General features: G+C 43.3%; 1 protein-coding gene across 8 annotated transcripts in view; it reads right to left on the bottom strand.

Annotated features, from left to right (window-relative positions):
• Positions 1 to 17,257, bottom strand: part of BMP2 (bone morphogenetic protein 2) — a 203,322-nt gene that overhangs the window by 87,942 nt on the left and 98,123 nt on the right. For 4 of the 8 annotated variants that reach the window (XM_039568833.1, XM_039568832.1, XM_039568831.1 and 1 more), the window contains one exon: positions 13,090 to 15,267. In XM_039568833.1, the coding sequence (XP_039424767.1) occupies positions 14,423 to 15,267 (845 nt within the window). In that variant the 3' untranslated portion in view covers positions 13,090 to 14,422. Of the gene's footprint in view, positions 1 to 10,912; positions 11,065 to 13,089; positions 15,268 to 17,257 lie in introns of those variants that run through there. The other 4 variants (XR_005604139.1, XR_005604140.1, XR_005604138.1 and 1 more) reach the window with 2 other exon arrangements.

Raw genomic sequence — 17,257 nt, 5'->3', positions numbered from 1 at the left:
AAATTTTACAATTTCTCACGGTTCAAGTGGTAAAACATTAGTGCTGGGAAGAATGTTGTCCTTCTATTCAGTCAGATTTCTCTTTGCTATAATCCATGGTCGCTGCCCCCTCTCCTTCTGTTTGCACATCTGAGAAGAGTCTGGCTTCACCCCCTCTACAGCCCTTGGGTCATGGCAGAGTGCTAAATCAATCAGGGGTTCCCCACCTCTCCTCTTGTGTCACCAGCCCAGCTGCTGACCCAGCACAGCTCTCTGAGCTCCCTCCAGTTTTCCTGTGCTTCTACCAGAGTCCCAAACTGGATGCAGTGCTCCAGTGGCATCCCAATGAGCAAGAGCAGAGGGGAAGAGTCAGGCCAGGCTGGGCCAGGCAATCCAGCAAGAATTTGCTTTTATTCCTGCAGGAGCCAAGCCAATGACACATTGGATGTGGGGTCTCCCCACTCCCCAGGTGAAGAAATGTTACCCCCAGACCTGCATGGGGTGTTTCTGTCCCAGGTGTAGGACCTTGCATTCATTTCCCAGCTCACTTCTCCGACGGTTCCTCTGGCCAGCACACCAGCCACTTGTACAGTGTTGGTGTCCCCTGCAGACTCCCTAAGGATGCTCTGTCTCTCATCAGGGCTGACCAAAGAAGATGTTAAACAAACAGTCTCAGCCCCTCAGCACCCTCTGGTCATCTTGACTGACCCCATGGGCTCACAGTGCTTTATTTACCTGTGAGGTCTTTAATTCTTTAATGCATGTACTATCTACCTCCTCCCTCAAGCTCTGCCACTATGCATAGAGAGGTGAAAGCAGGCCTTGCTCATGAAAACCAAGACAAAACATTGAACACTGGAGCCTTTTCCCATGATTTTCATCAGCTGTCTCGTTCAGCAGAGGGCCCACATCTTCCTTGGTCTCCCTTGGGTCACATGTAGAAATAATCTGCTTACACTCCAACAGCCTCATCAGTTCCAGCTCCAGCTGAACTTCAACTTTCCTAACTCTGTTCCTACATGCCCAGGCAACATTTCTGTGTTCCTCTTTGGTTGCTTGTCTCTGCTTTCACCTCCATACTGTTCCTTTTTGCATTTGAAATCAGTCAGGAGTTCCCCGTTCAGTCACGCTGGCCTCCTGCTATACCTGCTCAGCATCCTGAACATCAGGATGGACTGTTCTGCTGCTTTGAGGAGGCTGTCCTTGAAGATCAAGGAACTTCCATGGGTCTCGCTGCCCTCCAGGGCAGACTCCCAGGAGATTCTGCTTACCAGTTCCTTGAACAAACCAAAGTCCACATGCTTGAAATTTTGAGTGATTATTATATTACTTGCTTTTCTCACTTCCCTCAGGTTCTTAACCAGCCATCTCATGACACTGCAGCCAAGTCTTCCGGAAACAGTTCTTCCTTACTCAGGAGCAGCAGATCCAGCTTCCACCAGTCAACTTGTCCCACGCCAGTACCAAAATGTTGTCCCTTGCATATTCCACACATCTCCCAAATTGCTTATCCCCATCACACTGCTCCTTCCAGCAGATGGGGGGAGTTTCATGTTCTCCTGAAAGGGTTTGCCCATGGTCAGAAAAACAAACCCAGTTCTTGATAACCAGCCTTTTGCATGAGTTAACAGCAGAATATTCCTACTGTGACTTTATAGGCCGAGGTGCTGTCATCACAAGCACGCTGTAGGATCACAGCTGGAATCCACACCACATAAATGAAACAATCACAAGCCCCTTTGAAAGAGGTCCATTTTGACAAATCCACCCATGGAGGATCCCTGGAGTGCTTCAGACAGTGTAGAAATACCAGCAATGCAGCACAGAAATATTCACTGACAGCCAGTTCGGGTGAGCAACACTGGCTTGTTTCGGGACCTGGTAGGAAGAGGCATAACATGACCTACCTGAGTGATGAAAGCTCCAAAGCCAGACAGTCCAGAGGGCAAGGCCAGAAAGCGAGTAAAGGAAGAAATATTTCTGTACCTTGTGGGCCCAGTCCCCAGCATCAGTCAGTTCCAGTGACTGCCAGGGACTTCAATTCTTTTAAAAATGACAGGATCTGCAGAACTGCAGAACTTTAGGAACCTGATGCTGTATTTTAATGAACCTGGATACTGGCTGCACCTTTGCTGGTTTATAAATGAGGAGACAAGTGGGTTTTTTGACCTTTAGCTGAATTCCCCCTCATAATCATCCAAGCTCAGTGAAAGCAGAGTTAGCAAAGGCAGACCTGGCCTTCAGTATGAGCTGGAGCTTGCAGTTTGCACAGGCCCTGAAGAAGCCTGGTGATGTAAACGAGTGCCTGATTTGACTGTGACTCATTCACCCTGTCAGACAGCCCTAATGACCGGCCTGGCCCGGCTCTTCAGCAGGAAGGAACTCAGGACTTCTCTCCATACACCGACTGTTAAGACATTCACATCCCCGGGTCACTGACCTCCGTTCTGAGCACTCCTGCTCCAACACCACCACTGTCACCATCCTCATTGGAGCACCTGGTAAATGTTCCTGAATTTGTCTTCACAACAGCCACACAGGGTGGATTTCCTCCGTGTCAATGATAAGGCAATGACAGGACACTAAGGGCCAGGTTTTTTAAACTGGAATTTGGTCCAAGTTCCAGCAAGTTTCAATAAAGCTTTACTTTACCTCTTGAGCTGGTTTGAGCTCACTTAGAGCTCCTGGAGCTGTCAGATCAGGCCATGTGAAAGTGCCAAGTTTCACACTGTTTTGCACATGAAACCATAAATCCCTCTCCAGAACCCCAGGGGCATGAGGGGGGTCGCCGCTCAAAGGGTTCATGAACTTTGATAAAATCAGGCAGATATCAGAGTTGGTAACAATGTACTAAATTAAGTTCTATCCAAAAGTTTTTAATGGGCCAAGAGCACAAAATAGGTAATAAGAACATGAATCAGGCCACTAAAAAAAAAAAAAAGTCATTAGCATATTTAGTTCTTTATCTTTTTCAGTTAATTCATTGCATTATTTTCCCCTGGAAAATACAAAGGCAATTTTCTTTATCTAAAGTAATTTTAACTTTTGGTACATATCTAGACATGATCTTTTCCTGTTTTGTTTGGTTTTGTTTCTAAACTGTGCACTTACCAAACAGAGATAAATAACCACATTTTAAAAGGTGAAGCCATCTGAAAATGTTTAGTTGACTAATCCTAAAGCAGTTCTTATTCTGCAAAATATTTAGAGACTATATTTGCTTGTACGTATATGAAGTAATAATTTGACAGTACATTCTCACCAGCGCACTTTCAGTAAAAAACAGTCTCAGTAATAGGAAAATCTTTGAAAATAGCAGCTTCAACTCCAAATCCTTTATAACTGTTGGTTGCTGGTTTTCAGTGAAAATTACAACCAGAATCTTCACTATCTTATTTCAGTGAAGTCTTAGAGCAAGATTTGCTATTCCATGTCCAGAATGCTCAGAATACAGAACTTAGAATAAAACTGAGAAATAGTTGCTCACCTACCCCACAAGCACATTAAAGAAGCTCTGGTTGGTGGTTGCTTTGAACCCCAAATTTCAAGGGAAAAAATATATCTTGACAGGCAGATTTGAGAGCTAGTTATGATAAATAAGTTTCTCCATTGCCAGCCTACTACAGTGCTAACCCAAAGTGGGGAAGTCAGGTTTCCTTGCCCACAGAGCAATGATCATAAGGAGCCAATGGACAGAGGAGTGAAAAGGACTGATTTGATTCATACCAGTGCCACCCATGCAACTGATTCAGTGGAAGCTGTTTAGAAGCAGCAGCCATCTCTTTCCTTCACATTTAAACATGAAGCCTCATTTCAACATCTATTTACCACTGGCATATTGATTAATATCCTAATGAGCAGGATCAGATATTCTGGCAGCACATAACACTTCGGGGTTTTGCAAGCAGTTTACAAAGCCCTTTACCCACTGGGTAATGGTCAGTGAGGAACCCAAGATCCAGGGGTTTGGAAACATTTCCCTACCATGTAGACATTCTTTAGGGAACAGCAGTCCCCTATAGACTCTCAGACATCCACCACTGGGCTCTGGGAGCAGCACCAATGGCCACTGAGGACAGATTTTCACCTCCTGCCTGCCTAGCACGCAAAACTGACACGACTAAAGGGTAGTGAAAAAATGCAAAATCTGAAGGAACCTTTAATCTCTTCGGTTAAAAAGAAAAAAAAAATGCAACCACTTACTAATGGAATGTTAAGATTGTGTATTAAACCCACAAAAGTCAGAAAATGAAGGAATTAAAGACTCCCTTGGCTCTTTTAACCCTTCCTTCTGCCTGTGTGCATTGCAGGCTTTTCATTACACAGTCACATAACAGCAGGCAAAGGGACAGAACTGTAGGTGACGTTAAAGGGGGAGCACAGCTTGTTATGAAGTCCAGAAATGGAAATGTTAATAACTACTCATTCTGTCTTGTAAAAATTTAATATTCAGTATTAAAGAATGGCAGGATACTAAAGAAACAGCAAGATGTTGTTATGGAGCAAAATGAAATCCTGAAGAAATGAGCTGTTGCTCTCAGCGAATATTTTGGTTGCATTTACTTGCTGTGGTGTTCGTCCCCCATGAACCAAAAGGAAGGCAATATATCACAGTAAGGCACTATCCCCCAGTTCCTGCCCACACGGAATGGGCTGTTTGTCCTGCACAAAGCACCCATACCTGGATTTAAACCCCTCAGCGTGTTCCCCCCTCAGCACGCTTGCAAGCTCCGTAGCTGCCGCATTCTGAGCGGCTGCACACTTCCCAATCCCTAATGCACACATCCTCCTCATGCGCAAGGAAATATTCTTATCCTGGCTTTACAAACAAGAATCCTAGGCACAGGGAGATTAAAGCTGAGCATTTCAAAGCATCCCAGTTAATTAAAATGACTGGAAAATGGGTGTCCAAATTGTTTAGATACCTTTGAAGTCTTGGAATAATTATATTGCTCAAGGTCACACAGGGAGTTTATGGCTGACCCACAACTTGAACCCAGATTTCTAGCGTCCCACTCCAGCACCTTAATCACAAAGCCATCTTTGCTTTCCAATTTAATACTGGCCAGACCTGGTCCTCATGCAAACTGGTTACCAAGGGATGAAACCTGTCATTATGCCATATAATGGAGCTATCTATCTCTACCCTACAGGATAAACAGCAGTGCATTTAGGCATCTCCAAATTCTTTAAGGTACATATCATTACAAAACACTTAGGAGGCAGGAAGAGCTATTTGAGAATTAGCACACAGGGACAGCAAGGGACTTTTCCAATTCCGGCTCCACAGCTGAGTAGTTTGCTGCCGCTCCTGTCCTTGGTCTGGTGGCCCCGCTGCTACGCTCCTCTTTTTCCTGATGCAGTATTTCACTGTTATACAGCATTTCCTGCTAAGTTTTACCCACAAAAGCCCTTCCCATTGCTGTCAGCCTGCCTCTAAATTCCACTACTTTTCGTGACCTGGCCCACTTGACACTACAGCACCAGTGCTGCTGTTTCTTGCCATCAGGCTTGCTAGGCTACAGCACAAAAATAAACCCACAAAGTTATTCAGAGAAGCACAGAGACTTCAGCAAAACAGGATAATGGTGGAGGAGTCTTGTCCCAAGGGAAAAACCCAGAAAGGACCTGTTGGAGAGAGCTCCACACCATAAAGAAGAGTTTCTGCAGAGCACTGCCAGACATTGCACTGAATGACACCCACTGGCCTCTCTCTTGCCTCTGGGGTCATTGGTGAGGGCTGTACTTCCCAAACCAGTTTTGACATCCATTAAAAACGTTGCTCCCAATTTCTCCTGAGCATACACTCCAATTACATTTAGAGCTGCGAGTCAGAAAGCTACATTTTCCAAATGCTGATTCCTATCGTTGGCACAAAGTCCTCAGGCTGTGGTATGAACAGATGCAGGCACGAAGCAAAACTTCCCAGATAGGATTTGGTCTCAGCTTCTCCCTAGACACACCAACACCCACCAGGATGTGGAATGCAGTGGAAGACAGACCAACATAAAGCACATACACGCACATCCCTAACATGCTGACTTTTTATCATGGAAGCTGCTAATTTCCCATGCTAAGAACAACCTTTGGAACTAAAATTAATTATGCGTCTCATTCTGAGTGCATCAAAGAGTAGACAGCCTTTTTAAAGGAGTCAAGATCACCTCAGCTGTGCTTTTGTTATCTAGCCCAAGGTTAAGGATTTGGCCTTGGGCTAACAATTGGCTCAGAAAACCAGGATCATGTAATGAGAGTTCCAGGAAGAGAGAAAAACCAAAGCTTGGTAGAGGCACACTCTTCAAAGTATCCCAGTACTTGACCTTCTTTTTTCTTTCTCCCCTCCCCTCCCCCCAGATGAATGAGGTAAAGAAGAGAGGAATGGAGCCTGAAACCCTGAAGGAAGTACTCCCATATGAGAGGAGCTGCAAAGACCTTCCCAGATTCTTCCCAGACACTCAGGCTCATGGAGAAAGGCCTGACAACAAACTTCGCTCACCACTTAAATGGAAAAGTAGGCAGTAACCCCCTAAGTGGCTCAGGTCTCAAGAAGAAAAAGCTCTTGCAAAAGGCAACACTGTGATTTTCTTTGCTATGAAACAAAAATTAAGCTGCCTCTATTTGAAAATTAAACGCAACCCTCAAAAAAAGGCTCAGACTCTCCAGCAGGCCCGAGCTGCAACAGCATGGCCTGCTGGCTTATAGGGAGCTGTTTGCAAAACACTGATTTTTTTTTTTTAATGCATTTTTGTTGGTTGGGGTTTTTTTTCCTCAGAACCTGCACCCAGAAGAGTCACAAACCACTTTCTCCACTTTTTTGCTGCTCACAGAAGCCAGAAGGCTCCACCCACGCTCCCAACACCATTTTCCCAGGGCTTGGTCCCTCTCTCCAAGGAACTGGCAGTGGGCACGCACCAGTAACCTGGCAGGTGTGCAGGAGCTCGCTCTAAATGACTCTGCCCTCTAGGGTACATTTGGGTTATATTTTCAAAGATGAAAATCTTTTCATCTGCAAAGCTGGGAGACTTCTTTGCCCAGCGCATCAAGAAGTAGTTAACCATTAACTATTTCTAAAGCAAAAAACAACACAAAAGAAAAAAAAAATAAATCACCAGACCAGGAAATATGAATCAATTAGTCTTTGATCCTCCCCTCAGTAATAACATCTAGAGAACATGGGTTACTGCTAATCCTAAACAACCAAAAATGTTGATGGACTTTAAAAGTACTAGTGGTTAAGCAAAGGAGAACTTCAATTCCATTTCCTTCTGATCTTTGAGTCTCAAGGTGCCATTCTGAGGCCTCTCCCCAGAGAATGTGGGGAAATTTTCTTTTTAAGAATCTCAGGCTCCATGGTGTCCTCACGAGATTCCAGCAAGGGAAGCTTTAATCCTGCTGTAAGTCTGTGCACTGAAAGCAGTAAAATGACAACACATTTGTCATTTGAACAACAGGAATAAAAGAGTAACAATAATACCAATGGTCTGCAGAACAAAACTCCTCATTTTTTCACTTAAAGCTGTTGGGCCCACCTTTCATTTACAGTGCCAGGGCTAGGAAAACATATTCCATGTGCCTTAGGACTTGGTCCAATAGTAACAGATTGTGACATCAAAACTGCCTTCATTCTACCATTATGATGTCAACCAGAAAATCAGGATTCTTCACAAAAGTAGACCAAAAAAAGCTGGGCTTAAGTGAGAGATTGCTTTTAAGTAAAAGGTTTTTTTCATTCGAAGGAAGAGAGAAAATACAAGCAGGTAAAGTTGTGGTAGAACTGCCCTTAAAACAGAATCATTTAATGCAACAGCCCGAGTGATGCTTACAAGAAATAGTACAAACCCTGCCTCTCTTCCTAACTCCTAAGGAGTCAATAGTTCCTTTGCTCTATGAAGTCCCATATGGAGTTATCAATAAATCACAAGAAAAAATGCAGAAGTCAAGTTTATCATGAACTGTATCCTTGTTTCTGGCTGTAAAGCAGAGGCAGCCACAGGCAGATAGCCCTTCCCCCTTCCTCCTCCCATCACCACTGGCCTTGCAATTAAGCTTCAATATGCCTGTAAGTATATTATTGATGTGGAAACAGCTATTTCCATCATGCCGCAGACATTCTACACTTTTGAAGTCTGTGGTTACAGAGCCATTATTCCACACAACACTTTGCCATCACTAGGATGTGCAGGATGCTGTAAAAAGTGGTTTGTGCAAGTTCCAAGCTACAGGAGTTATGTCAATCGTTACCTTAAATACATTATTTTTTATACATGGTCACCCTGCCTTCTGATGATTTGCTCTAATAAAAACAACTGGATTGTCTGAGAACCAATGCAGTAGAGCTGTGCTGATTTGCAGATCTGGTTGATATTTCCATCTTTTAATCTACATATTGTTTCCAGGAAGACGATGATGATAGCAATAATAGTAATAAAAAATAATAACAATAATTTGCTTCTGTTTGTAGTGAAACACTGCTGGAGCTGAATGCTTTGTTTTAATGAGACACACTGAATGAAACAGTGTCCTGCAGTGCAAGAAGTACATGTCAGCTCTCCATTGCCTTGGCATTACAAGCCAAGCTACAGTACAATACTCATAATTTTCTTGGTGATCTCCCAGAAAAACCTTCTTAATTTAATCTCTAATGGGATTATCAGCCTCATTAAATTGTAAATCTTCCATAGTCCAGCTGTTGTGGGAACCTGAACTTTCATAATGTTATCAATTCGCTGTTCTGATCTCTCTACCTGAAGTCCCCCTAGAAGCTTTTAACACTTTCAGATTCAAAAGCCTGCAGGGCCCTTCCCTACGTCCCTGATTATAACCCCTGTCTTTTCTCAAACTAAACCCACACTGATCTGCTCCCTTCCACTGCAGACCTCATCCGGTGGCCACGGTCTAATTTCCATGGAGGCAGCCAAGCATATTTTGCAGAAGCCCCAGCAAGAACAAATTGCGAAGAGCAAACCCACCTCCCCTGAGCTGAGAACCAGGCTGCCACACTGCAAATTCCCTGCCCCTGGAGAGGTCCAAGAGCTCTCAGCCTCTGTTCTTCTGTAGAGGGCAACACAAGCCCAGGCAGGCATTCCAGCTGAGTACCTTCACAGCGCTATGGAAATACAGATGGGAATGAGCTCTGGCCCTCAGACTTCTGACAAGTTACACAGACAGTCCCTTGCTGTTATGGGGTGCCCCTGCTGTGCCCAGTGGGTGCACACCTTCAGACCCTTCCCAAACTAAGATGCCTGCTGAAGGCTGGGACAAACCTGCCTCTGCAAAGGACACAGAACCAGGACAAACCCGGTGTACCTGCTTTTCTAAGTTACCATTTCACAAGGCTCACAGAGAGAAGGTTGCTAAATCCTGGAGGGCACTGACAGGTGACGAGATTCCAAAGACAGGAAACTCCACCTTAGGAAACCATTACTGCTTGTTGCAGGCAAGGCTGTCAGGAATACAGGTAATGAAGGATTAGTACTGGAGAGATGGGAAACTAGTAATCTTAAAATACTTTTAGAACTCTTTTTGTGCCCAAGCAAGGCAAAAGCAGTAACCACGTGTGTGCCTACTTTCTCACACACCTGCAAAACCTCTTTGGAGAAATAAACAAAACAAAACAAAAAAATTGGAGTACAGCAAAGTCATATTCTGAAGGAACTGAGATTTTTTTCTTTGTACACAGTAGTCTAACAAAACAAACCACTGCTGCTTGTATCCAACACCCTTTTACTGCAGTTACATGTAAAATCCAAGTGTCCTTCTGAGCCTAGCTTCTTGTTCCTTTCCTATGTAACTCAAAAACAAAGTGGTCCGTGCCTGTAACAATCTTTAAAAATGCATTTTAATGCCTTTGGCTTTTTTGTTATTATTTTCAGAGCTTAAGTCAAGTGGGAACAAGATTTGTGGGTCTCCTGTTTTAAGATCACAACATACTGAGTTCTCCTAGCAGCAGTCTGCCCTACCAAAAGGGGTTGCCTTGATATAAAGTAGAAACTTAACATTCCATATCCATAATTAGATAAATAATACTCCAGGCAAGATATGGCACCTTTAAAAGTGCCTTTTCAGGCTTGGATTTTACTCTGCTTGTTACTACAGAAACCATCTAGCAACCAAAATCTAACACAGACTCCACCCAAAACAGAGAAAAACAATATAGACAGGGTAGGTTTTTCCTCCCCCTTTTTTGTCCCCCTTTGCCCCCCCTTTTTCTGTTTTTGAAAGGGTGGGTGAGTGCTAAGGAAAAGTATCTTACTGTGCAAAGGATAGGAGCATTTTGCATGCAGTTGAAACAGTAAAGCTCTGATTACAGATGGCAGCAATGAAAGCAGGAATGAGTAATGAGCAATGTGAAATGCGTAATGCGGGATGAGGATATAATTTCCACACATCGGCTAAAGAAAGGTTTACACTCTTAAGCAGTAAAAACAAACCATTAAGCCAGACCTGCACTGTCAGGAAGTATAAAACAGTTCTTGAAACTCTGCAGTTACTATACAAAAGCTTTTGTTTCATAAACTTTTGTTTCCTGATCTTCATAAAACATTAACATCAAGCTGCCATATGGCAATTAGCTGCCTCCTGAAATCAATAAAATACCATCCCAAAAATCAACAACTTAGGAATAACCACACAATAAAATAACTCAATAATTATCCTCTTCTAATAGTGCAGCAAAGCGGGTCTAAATATAAATGCAGTGTGGATGAGCTTCTCCTCCAAAGCTGAGAGTACAACAAGTCATGTTCCTCTCTGCGCCTCACGGGTGGGGATGTGAGACCTCACCTGCCTGGCAGGGTGGGGGGAGCAGGGATGTGGCCACCCAAACCCTGTATGGGCAGGGAAGGGGTCCGCACCTGGCTGTGATGAGCCCAGGGGAGCCCAGCTGAGCAGCCCCTGCTCGGTGGGAACGGCCAGTGCTCTCGGGAGAGCTTACCTCAACTGAAGATCCTCCTCTACATGCTGCTGACCTCAGAAGTCCAACTGAATTTGGCGCAAAAATTATCAAGCCACTCGACAAAGCTGCTACTGAGTCTCAAAAGGACAAGGAGACATGCTGATCACATTTGTGTTTAGAGAGATGCTTATCTGAAATGCACAAAGGGTGACATTATCTATCACAATCTCTGCCTATATAGATTATATAAGTGCCTAGAAGCAAAATGTTTAGGAGCTATAGGGTAACAAAGGCTACTTCGCCTTCAAAATATTTTGCTTTTTCCCCTCTTAAGAGGAAAAAATAGCTCATTGTTCCTTGTAGAGTACTATAACTCTAATAAGTACTAAAGAACTAAAGTACGTACTAGTGTGCTGTGGTAACAGCATACCTTTAGTATTTAGCATTATTTAGCAGTCATTACCAGAGTTTAAAAAGATGCCAGAAAGCCCAAACCCTTCAGAAAGGCTGTCTGATCATCAACCCTATCTAAAAGAATTCAGGAACCCAGCTGATCTCTAGGAGAACTTCCTACTACTACTCATCTGTGAAAGTTTGTTCTGTTTCTTTTACTTTAAGTCCTAAACAAAGTCTTTAGTGCAGCACTCTCACATCTCCGACCTAGAGAGTGAGGTTAAGGTTAAGGCTTTAAAGGTACATTACAAAGCCAATTCTGTGGAAACGTATTGATGTGCTGAGCTTAACACATGCGTATTTCCTCCTCAAAATCAGTATGGAACTGATGATTCTGTGGCTAACACCAAGCAGTTGCAGAAATGCTTACAAGAGTGGGTCTTAATAAGTTTGCAATGATACATTGGCCTCCCAGTATATTTTATTAAGGATGCAATTCCTTGTCAAGCACCAGGAGGTTTGCCTGCGCAAGGAATGCAGCACCACGCCATGAGCCGGCTCCTGCTCATGCAGAGACAAGTGCTGTAGCCAATTTTTTGGCAACAAGATTAGCATCAACGTGTTCTCATGCCTTACAGGAGAAGTAAAGCAGTCACCACTCTGTAAAGAGCCTCCCTCAGTCTCGTTACACATGAAGGAGCTGTGAGACTTCAGTCTTGCAACACCAGAGCTGAGGATCTGGTTAGAAATGCTGTGGGTTCTTTACCCATTTCACAGGTTTAGGATCACATCTTTCATGCTCATCATTAAAATTTCAGCACTTTTCAGCTTTAGCAAGCTTTGGTTTTACAGTACAGTAACAGCCATGACTTGACTGCACAACCACACATCACAAACACCAAATCCTTGCTGAACCTCCACTGCAGCACCAACAGCCTTGCCAAAGCAACGGCCACAAACTCATCCAGCACCAGGAAAGCTGGCAACAAGCAAAAGGCAAAATAAACTCCTGGTGTGTAAATCAATACGAGATGCTTCATCCCTAGAAACATCAGCCACCAAAACAGCACCAGTGTTTTGAAAAAGCACCCGGAGATTGTCCACTCAGCCAACCCATAGGCTGCTATGTACTATCAGCACAACCAACACCAGCTGCCTCTCAAGAATGAGCAGTCCAACTGCAGAGTGGTGGATTGTTCTCTGACAGCTGTGAAAAATACTGCTGCTGCAAAGAAATACATCAGTTTTATCTCACCACAGAACCTTACAGCCCAAGAGATTTTTAAGCTCACAAGAACAAAATGGAAGCAGCCAACAGGTAATTAGTTTTTCCTCTCCTATCCTCTGTACCCCGCATTTTGTGATGAATAGCGGTAAAGAACTCTTCTACAAGAGGACCTGTAAGACACCATCAAGTTAGCCTTTCTGATCAACCCATCTAGCTAGTACCATTGCTGCAACCCAGATGATTCTGGTAAAAAAAGGAGGAGTTTGGAGAGGGCCAGGAGAAAAAAAAGAGGGGTTCATTAAAAAAACATTAGGCTGGTAGGAGGTTCAAATCAGAGATTCCCACAGCTGACTTAGAGGGGTCCCCAAAGGGCCCATTGCACACACAGCTTTAGGAAGTGTTGCCTCATTCACCAAATCCAGAACTGGACCCACAACAGAGCTCAAGGGGATGACCAAGAAGCCCATTTAAGCTCCTTTCCTGCTCTCCTATTTCAGCACAACTTTCACACAACACCCCCAGGCTCTGCCTGCTTGCTTTGCCCAGGACCTGCCTGCCACACCAGGCGTGGAACACACAACAGGCACAATCAGTATCAGCTTTAATGCTCTGTTTGCCAGCTGTAAATCACACTTTTGCCCCTTACATTGAAGCATTTAAAAAACAATAAGATGATGCAGGCACAAGTTGTTCTTGCAATGACTGCACAAGTGAACCATTTTCCTCTTACAGACTGGACTTCTCAGAAAGAAATATCAGAATTCTATGATTTATTATCTGAAATAGATTTAAACATTTGGGAAGAAAAAAAAAAAAAAAAAAAAAGGCATTTCAAACACAAAACCCTGGAAATGAAGAGAGGCTAATCTGCCAAACAGCAAAACCATCAGCTGAGGTTAGAGAGGAGGCTGCATATGACAACAGCTTGCTGTATTGTAGGGCAAAAATTGCAGAATAATTTCACTGTTACACTCCACAGAAGTGAGATCTCATCTGAGGTGAGGAAGTACGCAAGGCTTTTCCAACTGTTAAAGACAAGGGCTGGTACAAATTAGGTAAATAATCCTCTTTAGCATAGATAATCACAAAAAAAAGGATGACATTTTAGTTTTTATTACTTTATATTTGGCCAGGACTTTTAAAGGAAGGACTTTTAAAGGAAACATCAAACATTCACTTTTCTGTAGGTCTAGAAAGGATTCAGTCTTCCCCCACCCCCACTTCCCATAGGATTTCTCTTGGCCCTTATAGTCACACTGCAAATTAGTTGGGAATAGCAGTATTTATACTAGATCAGCAACGTCTGGTTCTTATCCAAATGTTCCACCTAAAGAGGATGCCAGTTCTCATGGATTGGACAGCCCACCCTGCAGCATTCCTGAGAATTGTACAATATAATCTTGAAAGTCAGCAGAGTGGATTATCCACTTTTTTCTGGACTTGAACTTGTGACCTTAACAGTAGCACAGCAGAAAGCAAATGTGCTATGCACTTTGCCATAGTAACCTTCCATGTATTCTTTTCAACTTAAATACACACAATTGAAACAGCTACAATTTTGGAAAATTATGTACAAACCCTATATTTTTTTCTTTTTTGATTACATATAAATACAAATTAGCTATTCTTCTAAAAAGTGGTTATAATAGTAAATAAATACAAAATAAGAATCTGACCATTATACTTCATGTGCTGGGGTTAAACCCATATAAAATGTACAACTAAAATACATTTAAAATCTTTAAAGGAATATTTCTCTGATTAAAATATTTGTTTTCCCAACCTTTTCGTAGACATAAATATATTTTCAAAATAGTTGTGTTTTTTTTTTCTTTCCATTTCATTACATAAATAAAGTCTTCATTGGGAAATATTAAAGTGTCAGCTATTTTTTTTTTTTTTTGCATTTGTCTAATATATTTGCTGTGTTAGCGGCACCCACAACCCTCCACAACCATATCTTGATAGTTCTTTAATACAACTTTTTCATTTTCATCAAGGTAGAGCATGGAAATAGCACTCAGTTCTGTCGGCACACAGCAAGCCTTGGGGATTTTGGAATTCACTGAATTGACCAAAGTCTGAACAATGGCATGGTTTGTTGAGTTTAGATGGTCTGCCAGTGGAAAAGGACATTCCCCATGGCAGTAAAAGGCACTATACCCCGGCGGGGCAACAATCCAGTCATTCCACCCCACATCATTGAAGTCCACATATAACGGATGCCTTTTGCAACTGTATTTGTGGCGTTTACGCTGTTTGTGTTTCGCTTGACGCTTTTCTCTTTTATGGAGCGGGTGTCCCTTGCCATCATGCCCAAACGTCACTAACAATGGCCTGAGCTGAGACCAGCTATCTTCATCCTGATGTAAAGACCTGCTAATCCTAACGTGCCTCTTGGAGGCACTGTTCTCTTTGTCCAAGTGAACCACCTCTACCACAAACCCATGATTAGGTTGTCCATGTGCAATCCACCTCAAAACAGCTGGCGTTACATCAAAACTTTCCCATTTACTTGCATTATGATGCACCAACCTGGTGTCCAAAAGTCTTGTGACAGGGTCCTTAGAGGTGGCTGTGGCTGGCTTTATAATTTCATAAATATTAATACGATGATGGTAGCTGCTGTTGTTCTCAAAGGCTCCGTGCACCTGTTTCCGAAAAATCTGGAGTTCAGCTGAGGTGATAGACTCCTCATTAGGGATGGAAGTTAAATTAAAGAAGAAACGCCGTGATGTTTTCCCACTTGTTTCTGGCAGTTCTTCCAAAACTTCTAATTTGATTAAACAGGGAAAATAAAAAAAAAGAGAAAAAAGGAAAAAATCAGAAACTGAGACAGGCAAGCAAACCCCTTAAGACTGTCTGCTGTTGGCAGCTTTCAAATGACAGCTACCACATGTGACACATAAGACCTGAAAGACTTTCAGGCAGAAAATACTGTCTCCCTTGTTAGCTTGTTTATGCAAGCATGTATAGCATCAAGTTAAAAATTTATTGTTACACATTTGGATTGGATCCTGGTGGCCTTTGCCTTCCAGGTAAGTTATCATTAGAAGCAAGAAATATACAGCATTAATTGGGACTTCAAGGACACAAATTAAAAAACTCAAGCACTGTATTTATTGGGGAATCATTAAAACTGATGGAGGACTTTGGGTAACTGTTGCATTTCTGATTTTTTCTGAGAATACAGCTCTAACATCAATCCCTTAAACTCCATTCTGAAAAACATTACTCTGCAATTTAGGTGACCTACAAATCTTAACGTACGGATTTTTGTATCTTTACTTAGAGACAGGGAACTCAGCATCCATAACGGTACTTTACAAAGCACGCCCCAGTATTTACCCAAAAGGGCCATAAAGAACAGCAGGACGATTCAACTGCTAAAATAGGGTGGATGGTAAAGAGATAATGAAACAAAGTCACCTGCAAACAAGAAGTTTATAAAACCACCAAAACCAAACATTCAAGGAGTCACTAAACTACAGGCCATTCCCACCTTTGAGTAATAACTAAATGGAGCTTCAGAAGGAGTACAGTATATCTAGGGTTGCTAACTACATTGTTGCTACAGACATTAAGAAGTACAAAGTATTTCCCAAAAATAAAACTTTCTCATGGTTTTAAATTTCAGTGCTAAACGCTGAAGGGAAAAACCCCCATCACTGTCTAAGGGGAAGCCATAATTCCTGTTAGCAATTCTTAGTCGTGTAACCATTCCCCTTTGAATCCAGTACAACTTTTTGCATAAGGTAAGGCTCAGCCTCACGGTATTTCAGGATCAGACCAGCATTTGCTAATATACAAATATTTTTAATGGTCACAAGACAAACTTCTGCTCTCAAGAAGTCACTAATGCAGTGAGAACTCAGTGAAAAAAATGGGAGTCACACTGATTTCTAACAAAATCAGCTTTTGGCTACTTCAAACTGCAGATTTTTACATTTGCCTAAACCTTATTAACCTTGCCCTTTCAACTCCTCTATCGCTCAGCCCCTTGCCCACAATCCTTGGGTTTAGCATGAATGACCCACGTGCTGGCTTTTCCCCATTAACTACCAGGTTTTTATTTCCCATGTAGGGAAACATGCATGAGGAGAGGTTAGGCTTCACCATTCATCTTCCTCACGATAAGGCTTTCCACTAAACAGCACAACCACTTCTCAGAGGCCACCTCCTTTTAGAAACTTAAAAACTAATTAATATCGTTTCTTGACACAGTACCACTCTAAAAGCAGGGGGAAAGTGCGTTTTCATTACTTTTGCAGCGGGGCCACTGCACGGCAGCAGCGGAGAGCAGCAGCCAGGAACAATTACAACCTGAGGAAACGCTTCCCAAAAAAGCACGTGAGCGACACGCGCCCCACCGGCTCCGCGGGCCTGGTTAATGCCACAGCCGCTAGTTTGGCTACGGGAGCCGGGAAACGCCCCCAGCTGCTGAGTGAGGGTCTGCCCCAGAGAATCGCTGCCTCGGGGGGCTGCAGGCGAGGAGGTGCCGCAGAGGCGCCTCGCAGGTGAGAGCCAAGAGCGGCCACGGGGCTTTTGGCCAGCCCGGGCACTGCGAGCCCAGGTGGGTCTGGCTGCAGCGCTGCTCGACGGCGGACCCCGAGGATACCGCGATTGATTGTCTCATTGAGCTCTCACGGGGATTAGATAAGGATTAGAAACCTCCGCAGCGGCCCGGCTCAGCCGCGCATTAAGGAGCCTTCCCTACTTTCCAGCCTCGCTTAACGCGGAGTCGCGCTGGTTTAGCGGGAAAA

This window comes from Corvus cornix, chromosome 3, assembly GCF_000738735.6.
Source record: "Corvus cornix cornix isolate S_Up_H32 chromosome 3, ASM73873v5, whole genome shotgun sequence".
NCBI lineage: Eukaryota > Metazoa > Chordata > Aves > Passeriformes > Corvidae > Corvus > Corvus cornix.
This window is presented reverse-complemented; position numbering and strand designations above follow the sequence as displayed.